The 17,324-nt window shown below is 46.3% G+C and overlaps 1 protein-coding gene across 2 annotated transcripts in view; it reads right to left on the bottom strand.

The window, feature by feature from the left end:
* The window catches only part of TWF2 (twinfilin actin binding protein 2), a 239,132-nt gene that overhangs the window by 10,315 nt on the left and 211,493 nt on the right, over positions 1–17,324 (bottom strand). For both annotated transcript variants that reach the window (XM_085624807.1, XM_085624808.1), the window contains one exon: positions 15,051–15,172. In XM_085624807.1, the coding sequence (XP_085480933.1) occupies positions 15,051–15,172 (122 nt within the window). The remainder of the gene's footprint in view (positions 1–15,050; positions 15,173–17,324) is intronic.

Genomic DNA, 17,324 nt, shown 5'->3' with positions numbered 1-17,324 from the left:
CCCAGAGTGTAGCGCCGACCAGGGGAGGGGACGACTGGACCGTGACACCACCCCCCCCCCCCCCACCCTCCTCTTCCCTACGGAGGATTAAGACTGTGCACAGTTGGCTCCGGGGAGGGCCTCTCGCGATCCTGGAGCCCCAAGGCCTCGGTCTGGGGGTGCATATGGGTTGAAGTGGCGGCGCTACAAGCCTTGCACCACATAGCTCCCACAATCACAGCCACCGGCGAGGGGAAGATCGGGCATAGATGGTGGACAGGGCAGCCCCCCTCCCGACCTGGGCAACCCTCGGAGGCGAAGACTGACCGGACCAGGGCAATGTGATGGGCACATAAGCGTTCTGTAGACGTCCCGGGAGGTCACCTTCCCGCATTCCCACCTGAACGGGCGACGTGCAGGCGAAATCAGCGCCAGGCCCAGCACATGACAGACACCAGGGAAGAAGTTAAAGGCTGCACGATACGACCCCTCAAGGGCCCCTCCAGACACAGCGGCGACACAGCATACCCTCCTCGCCTAAGGGGAAGGCGTCCCCGCAAAAGCAGGAAAACAGACAGGCCGAGCGTGGAGTCCACCCGTGCGGCAGGCGGCGAAGACTACTGCGCCATTTCTGAAGTGGGCAATTAAGGACCCGCAAAGAATCGCAATGGGGAGTAAGGGTCAGCGTGCGCCGCAACAGGTGAAACTGGACAAATTCGCCTATTCCACGGACACTTCGGTGATACCCGAAAAAACAGCCACTAAGGGACCGCCGCCCGCGCAGGAGGGCCCGAGCGAAGTAACCCTGCAGGACATTATGGCCGCACTCACAAACGTGCAAACAACGGTAGGGTCAATTTCTACAGAGGTTTCATTTTTACGCGCAGATTTCCACAAAATGGCCGCTAGGGTGAAGGAAGTGGAGGACATAACGTCCTCTCTGGTCGAAGATACCACCACCCTGCAACAGAAGGTAAAACAACTAGAGGCCGAAAATAAGACACTGGCAGAGAAGCTGGATGACCAGGAGGGGCGCTCCCGGCGCAATAACATCAGAATTACGGGTGTGCCGGAGAGTGAAGGGGGACCAGCGATGGACCTGTACATAGAAGAGCTAATCAAGACACGACTCCAGCCGAGGGGACTATCAAAATTCTTCTCTGTCGAAAGGGCGCATAGAGTTCCAGGAGGTAAACATAAACCAGGCCCCCCCCCCACGACCGGTGTTAGCGCGCATCTTCAAATTCCGGGACCGCAACGCCATTTTGCAGACGGCGCGGGTGACCCAGCCATTGCGCATCATGAACTCAGTAATCTCCTTTTTCCCGGACTACACTGCGGCAATCACCAAGAGAAGGCGGAATTTCTTAGAGGTGAAAAAGGAACTGCGAAGCAGAGAAATCGCTTATTCTATGTTGTTTCCAGCTAAATTACGAGTTGTGGCAGGGGGCAAAACCTGGTTCTTTGAGACACCGGAGGAGGCCTATGAATGGCTGGAGGGTTGGAGACAAATGGGCCGTACAGATAGAGCAGCGAGCCAACAGCAACGACGTTCACCGAGGGTCCACTCCTCCAGCGAAACGAATGGCGGAGAATCCAGAAACGCCACACAAGGAGAGGCTGAAAGATGAGGTCAAGAATCCCGCAGCACGAAACGACGACTCCACAACCGCAGGACAGGCTGATAGTTTCCGGCTGACCCTGCAGCGTAGAAAGGTGGACTGACTCGGCCAGACCACCTGGTCTGGCCGAGAAAACTCTGCAGGGGCCGACGTCGATACTACCAAGTACAATATCATACTCAGTGAGTTGGGGTCAATGGGGAACCCCAGGGAACGTTTCGGACTTCATCTCTCGCACGCAAGTACTGTTTAAGGGGTTGAAGCACTCTGCAATGTTGGGGGGGCGGGTAGTTGGGAATCTGTCATGCAGGGGAGCAAGGAGGGCGGAGGATGGAGGGGCATGGTTTAAGTTGTTGTTTATCATTGCACAGGTAGTTTCAAAAAAGTATTCACAGCCGAAGCAAGTAGTCACTGGAGGGGGGCCGCTTGAGCCCACAAGGACACAAAGGTTCCACTGTCGATGGACGGCTCACAGATGTTAGGATCCAGAATACACGGCCCCTCCCAGTCTCAAACCCTCCGACACGCACACATTGGGGGCCAATCTAATTGTGATGTCCTGGAATGTGAATGGTCTGGGTAACAAAATAAAGAGGGGATTAGTGCTACAATATCTTAAAAGGCATGCCTCATCCGTAGTCCTAATTCAGGAATCACACCTGGTCGGTACGGCGACCAATGCGTCGGACAGATGGGGATTTCATATGGCTGTCCATGCAGAGTTCACATCGGGTTCAAGAGGCGTTGGGATCCTATTGAAGAAAAGCTGCCCGTTAATAATAACAGGGACCTGTGCGGACGATCAAGGGCGTTTTGCGGCACTATCCTGCCAGTGGGAGGGACGGCAGAACAATATCGTGACAGTCTACATTCCCCCAGCACTTCATAGCCTTGCCTTCCCTGCCCTAGGTAAATTCCTGTTGGCACTTCCTGCCGGGGAATTAATTATGGGAGGTGACTTTAATGCAACAGTGGACGCTGCCATCGACAGATACCCACACAGAGATCAGGGGACTGCTTCATCTCCCCTCAGGGAATTCTTAGACGCAGTGGGGCTGGTTGATGTATGGTGCACGAGACATCCGGAAACACGACAATACACCTTCCACTCAGGGGTACATGATAGCCTATCACGTATTTATTATATATCTTTACCTCCCTGGCCAGTGTAGAGGGAATAAGTGACATTGAACATCTTCCAAGGGGTATCTCCGACCATGGGCCCATACGTATGTCCTATGTGTCTCATCTCAAGGGACGGAGACGCACATATCCAATATACCCGGGATACCTTAAAGTTCCCAGGATTTGGAAAACCCTCCACAAGACATCTAAACGCTATTTCACAGACAACACACACTCAGTGGCCTCACTGGTCATCCTATGGGAAGCCTACAAAACAGTCCTCCGGGGGCAGGCCATTTCAGTGATCACTGCCCACAAACGGGAACAAAATCGTCAGATTGAGGAGCTGGAGGCCGCAAACCAGATCAGCGAGCTCAGGAAGCGGCGATGGAATGGGAAATTTTAGTGCAGGCCTTGCGTGACAGCCTAACTATGGGGGAGGAAGACGAGGAATCTGATGATGCAGTCGACGCAGTCGTTGTACCGGCTCCCCTGCCAGTCACACACGCTTAGTAATTAATGGAACTCTCCTGCTAACCACCACACATACCGACTCTTCCTGGCTAGGCGCTATGGGGGGGGGGGGGGGACACTGGGGGGGGGGGGGGGGGGAGGACCGAGGGAGGGATTGCAAGTCCAAACGTAATGGAAGAAGAATGCGAGATCCATGAGAATCTTGGGGGTGAGGGGGGTTAACTTTAAGAGCAGGCAGCGGATTTCCCCACTAGACGACCGTACTTGTAGGAAATGTAAAGATGTACCATATGGCTAAGTGGCGCCGCCTGGCCTCCGGGATGTGGGCAGTACGGCTGTGTGTACCGCACGGATGTATGACTAAGGGGGGCGAGATATCTGCGTTAATGGCATTTATCCTGAGTGTTATACAGTATATTGGGACCTGCAATAAAAATAGTTCGACAAAAATTGAGGAGCTGGAGCAGGCAGTTAACCTAGCCGAAAGCATACATGCGACAGATCCCACTGACCATACGACCCACTCCCTTCGACTGGCGCAACAAGCCTACAGTGAATTCCTACGGGAACACACTAAGGGGAAGATAGCAAAGACGCAACACACAGTATATGAAGTCGGGGACAAGGCGGGCAGATTGCTGGCCTGGCTGGACAGGAAAGAAAGGGCCAGTCGTTATGTGGCGCAGATTACTCTCCCCTCGGGAGAGGTGTTGAAGGACCCTACTGACATAGTCACAGCATTCGCGCAACACTTTGAAGCAGTATACTCCCCATAGCAACGACCTCAGAAATGGACTGCATAGCGTATATCAAAGACATACCTATGCCAAAATTGGCACCGCACAATACTCAGGCGTTAGAGACAGGCCACACACTGGAGGAGATCAATGCCGCCGTAAAAGGGCTGCAGTCCGGGAAAGCCCTGGGTCCCAACGGGATCCCAATAGAACTCTAAAAGAAGGAGTCGGACATGCTGGCACCTCACTTATTGAACATGTTCAAGACCAGCCTAGAGGAAGGGATATTCCCAAGGGACCAACGGTTGGCCACTCTTATAGCAATCCCAAAACCGGGCAAACCGCCACAGGACTGTTCATCGTATCGCCCGATCTCACTCCTCAACGCAGAGGCAAAAATACTTGCCAAAGTGTTAGCCACCAGGCTACAACCACATCTCGCGACCTTGGTGCATCCCGACCAGTCGGGCTTCATGCCAGGCAGAAATACAGCAGTGAATCTGCGAAGGCTCCACGGGGTGCTGGCAAGGGCACACACCATACAGGAAGAGGCGGTCATCCTCTCTCTGGATGCAAGTATGGCCTTCGACCGGGTCGAGTGGCCCTTTCTTTTTGCCGTGCTGCAACATCTCGGTTTCGGACCCAACTTTTGTGCCTGGATCCGGTTACTATACACGAAACCATTGGCACAGGTGGTGGTCAATGGGCGACTGTCGGAGGAGTTCCCCTTGGGGCGAGGCACCAGACAAGGGTGCCCCCTATCTCCGTTGTTGTTCGCCCTGGTACTGGAGCCGCTGGCGGCATGGATTAGGTGGGACCCGGTAATACGGGGACTGCGCTGGACTGAGGGGTGGGAAGATAGGATATCCCTCTATGCGGATGATGTCCTGCTTTACATGGCAAAACGGCCGAAAGTCCATTATTTGCCTCCTGGACATATGCGCATCGTACGGCAGAGTTTCCGGCTATACAATAAACTGGACAAAGTCAGTTCTGTATATGCTTAAGGGTCCCCCCCCGCGTCTCCCCCCAGGCGTTGAAATATCTCTGGCAACGGAGGGATTTAAATATCTCGGAATATACATCACACCACAACCCGCACGGTTCTACGACCATAATCTCCTGCCCCCACTGCAGAGACTCCGCAGTGATGTGCATTGGTGGCATTCCCTCCCACTGACATTGCTCGGGAGAGCAGCCTTGTTCAAAATGATGGCTCTGCCCAGATTCTTATATGCGCTACAAAACACCACGTCACCTGTTCCTGACTCCCACTTCAAAGCGATCTAAGTGGAGGTGGGATACCTCCTATGGGAGGGAGGGCCCCCTCGGAAAGCGCAGCGTAAGCTTATGAGGAGTTGGTATGACGGAGGAATAGCCCTCCCTAAAATCAAATTCTACTATTGGGCCTCCCAACTCATTGTAATTAACCAATGGCTCCATGCCCCGCAAGACGAACCTGCATTACGTATGGATAGGCACGTTTTGAGCCCTGTATGACAGCAAACTGAGGAAAGGACTATGGGGCCCTACAGCACACACAGTACATATTTGGACGGTGGCACAGCGGGCGTTAGGCTGGGAAGGAGTGATGACAAAACATACACCACTCTGGGATTCTCCCAAGCTGGGCAGGCTACGCACCAGTAAAGGTTTTTCCCGGTGGGACCAAATAGGCATTTCTGTGGTTGGGGACCTATGGAAAAAAGGGGATGTGGTGACGTTTGCCCAGCTACAAACAACATATCAAATGGCCGGGACTGAGTACTTTAGATACATACAAATAAAGCACGCTCTCACAAAAAGGGTACCCCCGGGAACAGACCTCCCTGACGCCTCGCCGCTGGAGGACCGACTACTGACAGACCACCTCACCAGAAAAGCGGCATCCCTGACATATCGTAAATTGATTAATAATCAAACAGACCCTAGCCAGACCCTTAGGGAAAAATGGCAAACTGAAATAGGCGAACTGGACGAACAAGACTGGCAGGAAGCTCTCACTTCCCCGCGAGAAGTGGCAATCCCTTCGCGGCTAAAATTGGTGCAACTTAAAATACTGCATAGAACTTACTACACCAGGACCACACTCTATAAGATAGGAAGGGCGGAGTCCCCGCTTTGCCTTAGAGGCTGTGGGGCAGAGGTTACCTTTTACCACACACTATGGGACTGTCCTCGCATCGCTACCTATTGGAAGGCCATACTCGACACTCACCAAGGTTAGTGGTCAGGAGATCTCCCTTGAACCGAGGAAGTGCCTACTTAATGTGTGGGATCCAACAGACTTGAACCACATAGAGCAAAATTGGGCGACCATGGGTATGGCATATGCTAAACGGAATATTGCTCGGCAGTGGGAGGCTCCGGTGGCCCCCTCTCATAAACAATGGTGTGCTGACCTAGACGGGGCCATGGTGGCAGAAAAAGCAGTCTTTATTAATAGAGGCTGTCCTCAAAAATGGAAGAGGGTATGGGGCAGATGGAACGAATTTCGTGGGAATTTGTGTACCCCACCACCAAGGGACTCAGATCCAGACCCGAGTGACTAAAAAAGCGTAAGAAGAACATTAGTGGTCGTCACACAACGCATTTACAATTTAAGGGACTGGGTTAAAAGCAAGTCTAATTGTATAAGCAGTGAACTCTCCGTGACACAAGAATTGGTAAATTATTGTACTGACTCTAATATGGCATAATTAATTGTATCGGACTGTGAATCATTGTTAACCTCAATAAAATGTTTAATAAAAAAATAAAAAAGACTTGGACATTACTCAAGAAACTCATCGATTTTATCCAAGTGTTCTGCCAAAGCACCACATTAGTGCAGAGTGCTCGGCCCAAGCAGTATGTAGTGTCCACTTCAGAACGAATTATCTATTTTGTTGCATCCTGAACAGGTTGAGCCGGTTTGGACCAAAATTCCCCAGGGACTGCCAGCAAGATGTTGGCAACATGTTCCATAGATCAAGTGAATATCTCCCCAGGAAACAGCTGGCATTGACAGACCTTAGGGCTATACTAACTGAGAAAAATATTTGTGTCCTGAACACTTCGATTCTTTTCAAGACTCTGTTTAGTGGATTTATCAGGAAAGAGTTGGCGTTCACCCTGCTAGTGGAAGCCTGTACCACCAAACTCTCTGGCGTAGGGTGTTGTATTAAGAAGTCCGGGTCGCCTGGCTCAGGCCTGTGGCAACCTGTCTATGTTCTTCTGGGTAGGAACAAGGCTTAGACCTCTTGTCCGTTAAGGTGTCAGTAATGGCCTCACTGAACGGTAGAAGAGGTTCAGAGGAAGTCTGTCTAGGTTGCCTAACCTGTCAATCATTTGCGGTTCCTCCGCTATGGCAGAGGAGCGTCACCCCCGCCGCCCTCAAAAGTTGAAAAACAAAACTATAACACAAGTGATTATCATTTTATTTTTCAACTTGTGTGTGCTGTGTCCTGGGAGGAGGGTGGGGGGCATCGGGCAGTCAGGAGAGGGAGTGATGGTCAGCACTGCTGTCAGTGTGCATATGTGTTTGGCCAGCTGTCTAAGGCCGGACAAACACACATGACCACTGAGCGGTCTCCAACCCAGCTGCACTGTCTCAGGCCAGCCAAACACACATGCCCACTGACTATCGCCAACCCAGCTGCGTTGTTAGGTTAGAAACAGCAACGCACAGGCTCCCAGTTTCCCTGGGAGTGCAAATTCCCAACGCCCAGGCCAATCCCAACGCTGCTTTCCAATATGAAAGGACATGGAGAAGAGCGTCGGGCAGCAGGCAGAAGGTAAGTTTATATTCTTTTTTAGGTTTGCTATTATTTCCCCTCTCTCCCCCCACCTCCACCTCCTCGTCCCACCCCACACCGCCAATACTCTAGCACAGCAGCCACTACTGCTGTCAATACATTCATTTTCACCTGGTGGCAGATGTAAGTGTAAGACCTCTGTTCACCCTCACGTCAACACAACAAAAAAGGCACTCTTCCATTAAAGGCCTCGGGGAAGAACTCAATCCAGTGTCTAGGGAAGTGTCCAACCCACTGGCCACGGCAAAGTCACATACACATTGCCCTCATCATAATCACATAGTCCCCGAGGTAGAGTTCTGTCTAATGCGGACTGAAATGAGGCTGGGTGCGTTGGTATGGCTTTAGGATGCAAATTTGGCCCGGTCATGTGAATCTACAGCACTACAGGCTACAAACCGATGCTTTCAGGGCAAGTAATATTTTCAGTTTGTAGCATATGCTATTGTAGATACGCATACTCTGCATAGACTGTAAAGCAGGACCTCTCTACAAAAGGTGGCTACAGTGTGGATGATGCAGATATCTGAAATAGTGTCCCGAGGACCATTTGGCCAACCATTCATTGCCTATTTGGCTAAAATGTCCATACTATAATACAAAAAAAATGTATGAAGGTGTGTGGGATGAATCAGGTAGTAGTTTTGCATATATCAGCGAACGGAAGACCAGACTCCTCGGGAGGGGGTTCAGTCTGTTGGAGAACTTCTGGGGGGGGTTGACATCGAGGAGTGCAGAGAACCAGGGCTGTTTCATCCAAGTGGGGACAACAAGGATGAGGATTGGAGAGGTTTGCCGCGTCTTCTGGGAGACAAATGGCAGAAAAGAGTAGGCAAAGATCCCCAACTAGTTTATTCTATTCTATTCTAGGCATTTACAAAATGCATGGTACCCTAACGGGCCTCCCAACACTATGCAAAATGTCCAGAGCCTATTTCAGATAGAATAAGAACAATAAGGTTTTCAGTTACTTTGAGAAACTCAATTCCTCTGTTGTCCTGTGTATCCCAACAGGCAAAGAGTTCCATAGTTTAGGGTCCATGTAGGAAAAGGACCGACAGCCACTTCTCGCCTTATGGAACTTAGGAACTATCAACTAAAATGGGGCAGCAGATTGCAAAGTCCTGTTAGGGGAGTAAGGTTGTATCTGGAATTTTAGCAGCCGAAGGGCCCTTGTTGTGTAAATATCATTGGGCCATACAAAGGACCTTCAACTGCATCTTTTGTTTGACAGGTAGCCAATGCACGGAGGCCATGAGCCTGACAAAGAGCTGTGCTTGTCAATCTTTAACAAAAGATGTGCCTCTCCATTTTGTACAACTTTAAGTCTTCTTACTACATGTTAGGGACTTCCAAGATAGACGGAATTGCCATGGTCCATACGTGACAAAGCTAGAGACTGGACCACGAGCCTTTGTAAGGGAAATGTGAAAACCTTTTTCTGGGAATTCTCAAGATGCCAACAGAGCTAGCAGCTAGTTTATTAACCAGCCAGATGGCTAATTATTTACTGCAGTTCTAGTGCACTGCCCATGGACTGTGGGAGCAGGTACCTGGAGGTGAAGTTTTGGGGTTCTGTGTTGTAGGGGTAAAGAACAGATCTGTGTGTACATGCCCAGCATTGAAAATAGTGGCACAGGACTTGCAGGTGGAGTTCCCACTCATGACTTAGTAATGCAGCCTGTTGAGCAGGTCGGCCAGGTTGTTATCCACCCAGTATTTCACCACGAGATAAACGTGGTGGGGGATTGGCCAATGCCACATCGTCTGTTTAACTAATGACAAAGGGAGAGAGTGGTACTGCTGGTTCTGTAGGTAGTACATGTCTGTTTTAATGTGTACTACAATGTCCTGGATGAGGGCAAGGAAGTCTTTGAGGGTGAGATGTATGGCAAAAAGCTCTAACTAACTGATGTAGTGCCCCTGGTGTAGAGGGTATTGTATGGTAATTTGGTCGATATCTGCCCCTGCCCGGCTTAAGAGGAGTCTCTGGGGATGGTGGCTTGCGTAAAGGGGTCTAGCAAAGACCTGCCCTGCTGCAGATTGTTGCGGTTCCACCACTGCAAAGTGTTAAAAGTGCGGGGCCTTACCAACACTAGATCTTCCCAATGACTCTCCTCTTGTGACTATTGAGCAGAGAGGCACAGTTGTTGCAGGTGCATGTGGAGCCAGGCATGGGGTACTAAGGCGGTACAGAAAGCTATCATGCACAGTAAGAGCATAAAAGTTCTGACAAAAAGTTAACAATGTGGCTGAAAAAGAGGTAAGAGCTGTTGGAAGGGTAGCACTCTGTGGGCTTGGGGAGTGTTTGCCTGTGACTCAGTTTAGCACTGGCTCTACAAAGGGATGGATTTGAAGGTGCTTGAAGCTTGTTGATGATCTTCTGGCTCGATTCAATCAATCAATTGTCATTTATAGAGCACACAGCTACCTCAGTAGAGGTGTCCCGGCGCTAACAACAGATTAACGAAAAGACCAACCAGGAGACTACGGTTGAGTAAAGAGCCAGGTATTTAAAGCCTTCCTGATCTCCAGTTCTGTCTTAATCAGGCGCAGATGGACCGGCAGAGAATTCCAGAATTTTGCCAGATATGGTCAATGCCCGCAGTCAGCAACATCGGCTCCAAAGGCAGTGTAGGGGTCCAAGGGCTCGATGCTCGATCCCGGGAGGGCACTGCTCTGCCTGATGCCTTCTGGAAGGTTTGGTCTGTGTGCATCGGTGCCAACCATAGTTACAACCTTTGCAGACTTCCTTGTTTGAGGGCTGGAGGTTGATGGGGTGTGGAGAACCTTTAGTTCCCCTTGTGTGAGACAAAGGAAAAAGCTGCCTCTGGACTGGACGATGGCTGACAGGGCGAAATCGCCAAAGGGAGGGGTGCTTATCTTCCTCAAAGGCAAGCGGACCTGTTCTCTGAAGATGCTGCGAGTGTCATCAGAGGCTTGCCACTGCATCTTCTGATGGGTCCAACTTCTTTCCTGTGGATACTGGTGAGATATCTACAACTGGAGGGTGAGGTAAGCTTGGCACGCAGTGTCGTTGCGCTCGTAGGAGAGGCAGAAGTTGCAAACCTCATGGTGATCACACTACAGATATCTGGCTTGGCACAGGGAACAGCATTTAAAGGTGCATGTCTCTTCACCGTGAGAACATGCTTCGCGAGGAAATTAAAAAAAACAAGGGACTCGCAGCCTAAAAGAGGGCTGAAAGCCTTAATAGTCAGAAGCCAATACCAAGTCAGTGTCCGGAGGTTGTCAATGAGGGGACACGTGGATGACTAAGGCTTTTTCCCCAAGAACCGAAATAGAGTTGCTCCGATGGGCCTAAACTGGAGCGCAGAAATGCATAGAAACTCGGAGACCCAGTAGTCCAAACACAATGGCAGAAAAAGCTATCTAATATGGTGTCAGTGCCTATGCAATTAACTGCTAACTAAGGGAGGAGTCACAGTGTATATCGTGACTCAACAGACTTTCTTTAAGAACAACCCTCAAACATTTTAGCCCAACACTAGATGAGGAGTACGCAGAGCATGTGTATCTTCAACAACACATGCATAAGGTAACAGCATCTATTCTGCCACAGCCATAAAAATGTACATAGTGATACTTTGCATTATTTAAAGGTGATTCATTCACATTTGTGTATTACAGTGTTTCAGACCCCATTTGAAATCATTTAGTGACACTCAGTACTTGTATTCAATTGTTAGGGTATGAACAGGACTCTGAGGTAATTCATACAAGAGGAGAAGGCTATAAATGCTTTTTTGGCCTTGGTTAATCATATGGAGAATGAATATATGTTTGCTTTAGTGACCATTACGTACTCCTCTGAGAAAGGTTGACACGTTTTCGCCTACAATTGTAAAGCCTCCTCATGACGTATACAGGGATGCATGTGTAAATTCTGAAAGAAAGTGGAAGAATACGAGTTTAAGGGATTCACAGGCTCAAACAGGAAATGGTGTATTCCATCTTCCATGTCGAGAAAGCGGACATCCCAAAATTGGCAGATGCCTGGCATTAGAAAGGGGAGGCCTGAAAATTACAGGCTGAAACAAGTTGAGGTCCATGCCCTCTACTTCAAGCGGAAGCAGAACATCCTTGATTTTCTTAAGTGTTCGATGATGTACAGTTTTGCTTTCCTGAATCGCCTTTGAATTCATAAAGACACACTCCTCACAAGACTTTGAATTCTGCCCCCAACGCTAACACCAGAGGCATACTTTGTGGGTATCTGTCACAGATATACGTTTGTGACAATAGTTACAAGTCCCTAGAGTTCCCTACAAGACTTAATCCCTCGAGGGGACATAGTTCCCTTGAACACTGGAACAATTTAGCATTTGAGAACTAAGTCATCAACTGATGAGAAAATAAAATTGGGAACAAGCTCTGCATCTGCATGTGAACTCACAGGAAAAAATTAACCGACCCCAGTGCATGGAGGTGGCACTTCTCTAGCTCTGTTCACTACTTCTGGGGTGGATCGAAGTCACCACGGAGCTGCATGACACCACCTATCAGCACACAGGAGCAACGCAGTTTTAAATTTTCCAGATCAATCTTGTGCCTGTGGATGTTCTAAAAGGTGAGCAATCTCCGATTAGAAGTATTAATCAAAAATGCTATTTATTAACACTGTCTGGGGGAGGGTGGGTCATCAGAACCCACACAAAGTTCCACCTCTTCTGAATCATAGCTCTTTGTCACATTAAACAATGGTAATAAGTAGAATTTTACAATTGTCATATCTGCATATTTACTATATATGCTGTGCTTGTGAAAATAAATGTGGCTAAACAAAAATGCAATTTGTATTAGGAGTGCTGATAAACACACTTTCACTCTTTTATTAGTACCAGCGAACAGTCAATTTTCTTGTTATTACAACAGTGCACTGTAACTGCCTTTTGTGTACATCATTCTTACTCGGTTCAAAAGATTGAACAAATTAATTACAGCGTATCCAGCCACGTAACAAGTCTTCAGTGAGTAGTTCAATAAAACGTAAAACATACTTCATCACTCAAAGTTTTACAAATAAAGTGGCACGCCAATTAAAATATACCATGATCAAACGCTGAAAGGAAAAGAACAGGAAAATACTGTATTTGCATATGAAACAATTTCAAAAAGATTTGAGTCAAGGGGAAAACATCTAACATGGACAGAAAGAGAACAAAGGGATGTACATAGGAGGAATCATCCCCACAACTGTGGCACCTCCCCAGAAAGAGGCCGCTCATCAAATACAACTTCATTTCTCCAACACCACATGCCTACATGTGCCAAACAGGAGGAACAGGCTATGTCTGTGATCAAACAGTCCCTCCAGTGCTCACAGATCCCCTAACCCACTTCTAACATCATGCTCTCTGCGATCATAGATTTCAGAAAGGATCTTGTGGCTTACACCTGTGTAAATATGAACCTCTTGCCATCCCATGTCACGTTAAGGCATGGCAGACACAAAATAGGGGAGATTTATCTCCTACCCTTACAAGATCTGTTTGCACAGCCTGGAGAACCATCCTACATGCCAGAGTCCCTGCTTACAAGTCAGCAAATAGAGGAATTCGCCGCCCCTTGACAGGGACATTTTGCTACATGGTTGCAATTTTCTAAAGCACAGGGTCACGCAGAGCAGGAATTGGTAATGGTCACCACTCTAGCCACTACATCCTGTGTTTGAGCTGGAAGGTGCTCTTGCTGGTAATCTACAAACCATCTGGAACAAGCACACAAGTTAGCTTTCCGGTGTTAGCTGCTCAGCTAGTAACTTCCATCAACTTGCAAAACTGAATAATTTATCAAGTAATGGAAAATCTAGGACCCTAATATTTTCTGCTGCCAGATAAGTAGCTCCAGTCTACCTTCAAGGGTCACAGGAGTCCAAGTAGCAATTATTTGCCTGTTGCTTCACTTCTATTTCAATGCTTTTGACTCCCTCCTCAGCAATGCTTCAAGCTCTAAGTACACTGCCACTGTATCACACATGACTACAGAGACCCTCTTTTCCATACAAATGAGGCGAGCTACACTGCTTGAGTTCTCATCCTCAGGCTTGCGCACAATTGTCTCTATCCCAACCCTCATATCCTTCAGGTCTTTGTCTGCCACACTTTCAGTAATATCTTCTCGTATCGACCTTTAAGAATAAGTCAGTTAGTTACAAATTTTTCAAAATGTTCAACTGGATTTTTATACTACTATTTCCATTTCTTCAACTGGCTACGATGCTGGCCCTAATCAGCCTTAAATGGACCTTTCTCGATGTCTGACATGGGTAGTCTCTGCTAGTTGACATTGACATGTATTTATCTCACCAAACACATCAAGTATACTACGGTTGCACCCAATTAAAGTTCCCTTTCTTTGTTTCATATTTAAACATGCCAATTTTCCTGCTTCACCTTAAGTTTTAGCCTAATCTCTTTACCAAATGTTTGGCGCTTTTTCAACTTAATAAATATAGATTAAAATCAGACAAAAAATAATTTCTAGTTTTAACACTTTTCATTTTACTATTGTAAGTTTAAGTTGAGCTTTTAAAGAGAAAAAAAACAGCTCATTCTTTGATGGTACCAGCTGTAAAATCCTTATGTGGTTAGGATAAAACAAAGTGAATAAATGTAAAGAAGAATTTCTGAGAAGAAATATTTCAAATATTGGAAGGAATCTTTAGTTTTGTGCTGCCTAAGATAGCAGAAGAGATTTGTTTAGGCGTCTTGGTCCTGAGGCAGTTACACTTGTTCTCCCAAAGGGGAATGTTGATTACATAATTGCTTCTGAGTGAAACGCAGACTGTTGCTATGTTTGGGAGATAAAAGAATGATACCCATGAACGATAATGGCTACACTGTATATAGCAAAGGATGGCTTAGAAATCATTGCTTGTTGGACTACATGTAATGGCAATAAGTTTAAGAAACAATGGGCCCTTCGGTTGGACATCTAGACATTTTAGGTAGAGACATGCCCATGGCATTCTTGAGTTTCTAGTGAGGATAGAGCCATGTGCAAGCTGAAACTATAGAACACTGGGATTTAAAAGTCTAATCATATGGAAAATTATGGATTTAGTGCAGCAGCATAATAGATGGTGGCTCTATGTGCTCAGCTTCGGAGACGAGAGGGATGAAGATGTTGTGGGGAGGAGGTTCGTATTTTAATTTGGAAGGTTGGACTCTTGAGGTGTCTCCGTGTTCATCAAGGTATTTGAAAAAAATAAATAAAAATTATTGAAACATACATAAATTAAATGAAAAGAAAAGATCTGTGACCTAGTTCAACCACTGACAAATGAAAATTACCTTCTTTGCAATCTCCAGCTGCAAGTCTTGTTCCACAGAGTCAAGCAAGCGGTTCTTGCAGCTGGAGTATAGCATCCGCTCTTTGATGCTGCACTTGTACCCTGGCATGGAGTAAATAAACACTGAAAGAAACAAAGATAAAAACCAAATAGGTAAGCAATTCAACAATCATTTCACTAGGCCTAAGCCCCAAAAAGTCTATTTGAATTGTAGGAATACCAAAGTATAGTCTTCAAGGTAACCCACAAATAATGGTCACAAACATAGCCTCTCAATGCATATCAATTTTTGCGCCCTAATGTTAATTTAGGTTATTACATTAACCAAACACTCACCATCCAGAAATAATCCTTGTAAGCTCAATATATGACCCAACGCCAAATGTACTAGCCTATTCCCATATATGATTTTTCTTTCTAATTAAAGGAACATTTATTCAAATTTGATGCCAAGCATAAAAACATACTTTATAAACAGTGAAAATATATAGTAAAAAAAAGAAAATCACAAAATGTTTACTTTAAAGATAAAATAATTGAAAAAAACTATTGTGACATCTGCATTATTTCACAGTTTTTCCTGCTCTTCTACACAATATCAGCTTCACTGGTATTATCTGGTGTGATAAAGCGAGTTTCCAACAATGTTAAGCTGGCTGCTGCCCAAAAAATCTATTGGAGTGATTCAATGTTGGCATGACAGAGGAGACAGTGCAGGTCTCCAACTAGGCAACACTAATTTGAAAAATGGAAGCTGATGCCGACTCCGGTACAGCAGTGTCTTAAATTTAATGGTGCATCTTAATCAACTTTTTCAAAAAGATAGTGTGATCTGTATAATCTAGTGTGATCTGTATAATCTAAAGTAATCTAAACAATACTCGAAATGACTTACTTCTTGCAACTGAGGCTAGGCCATCTTGCTGCAAATTCTTGTATGCTGAGCTCCTTAATTTAGCACCCAGGATAAATAATTCAATCAGATGTAAACAGTAAGAATACTATCTATACCGCTCACCTGGGAATAATTGAAATGAGACCAAGTCAAAATCAATGAACCGCCAGCACAATTCAAAGTTGGGTAGAGATCAATGCAGCAACCCATCTTGGCCTCATTCTGAATTATGATTGAAGATCTTAAAAGGAATCCAGATAAATAACGTTCTGCACCATAAGTTACAGCTGAAGTAACCTTAGCATGAAGCTTAGCTTGAGAAACAATTTGAGGATTTGGCTATTCCTATTGGATGATCCCTCATTCAATCATGACGTGAAGCTGACAGTTTCCTCTCTGGTCAGTTTCGGATTGTAACACTATGTCTTTTCTCTTTCTAGACTTTACATCTATTTGGACACATTGGTGACTAACCACTGGGGGTTAGTTTCATCCAATCGGATCCTAAATGTTTCATCTCTAGTCAGAAAGGAGTGGTTAGTCTTCTGTTTGAGGATTATGAGCAATTGGCTGATTGAGCCATTTGAAGTTTGGGACAATATGATTGGACAGTCTTTTACACGAACAAGGGATAGGGACATTCAACAGTACACGAGAAGGCTTCGCGTGGAAGGGATTTCGAGTGTCTTTGTAATATGCACAGCTCTGTGGATATGGTTTCTGGGAATGGTGCACTGGCTGATCTGTCAATGTCAAGGGCTCAGGGAACGTTAGTCGAAAGACTGGCCTTTTTCTCTTTTCTTTATTTACTTCCTATTCTATCATTATGAGGTTATGGGGTTGTTGGATATTTACGTTTATTGTGATATTGGTCTTTCACTAGAATGCGGAGTAATTTTATATACAGTTGTTTGGTGTACACTAGCTTTAAAATTGAAATCAAGGATCTGACAGTAGATTTTGCCATCATTCTGTTCTTATAGGGTCTACTGAGGAACAGGAAACTTGACCACAGATTGATGTATACTATTGACGATGATTCATCGGATAAACTGAATAAAAGTGAGTGTGAGGTCATGATTTAGATTTGCTCACTTAAACTATGATGCTCTATGGTTTTTGCATTTAATAAACAGTTTTTATAAAGGGAGTAAATTAGTTTAGAATGGGAACTGCCAACCTAATAATGCTTTACGCTATTTGTGAATTCTAGAAAGGAGGAGGATATGTAAAAGCTGTGTTTTTAACGTGATACAAGATAACGTGATTTTTGGAACAATAAACTTAAAATATAAGAGGTCCTCTGGGTCTCTTTTATAATGTATCTAATACCTGGTTTATAATATTATTGATGAATGTGGGACCACTCTATGCTTTATA

This window comes from Triturus cristatus, chromosome 9, assembly GCF_964204655.1.
Source record: "Triturus cristatus chromosome 9, aTriCri1.1, whole genome shotgun sequence".
Taxonomy (NCBI): Eukaryota; Metazoa; Chordata; class Amphibia; order Caudata; family Salamandridae; genus Triturus; species Triturus cristatus.
The sequence above is the reverse complement of the archived record's forward strand: the minus strand, read 5'-3'. Positions and strand labels throughout refer to the sequence as shown.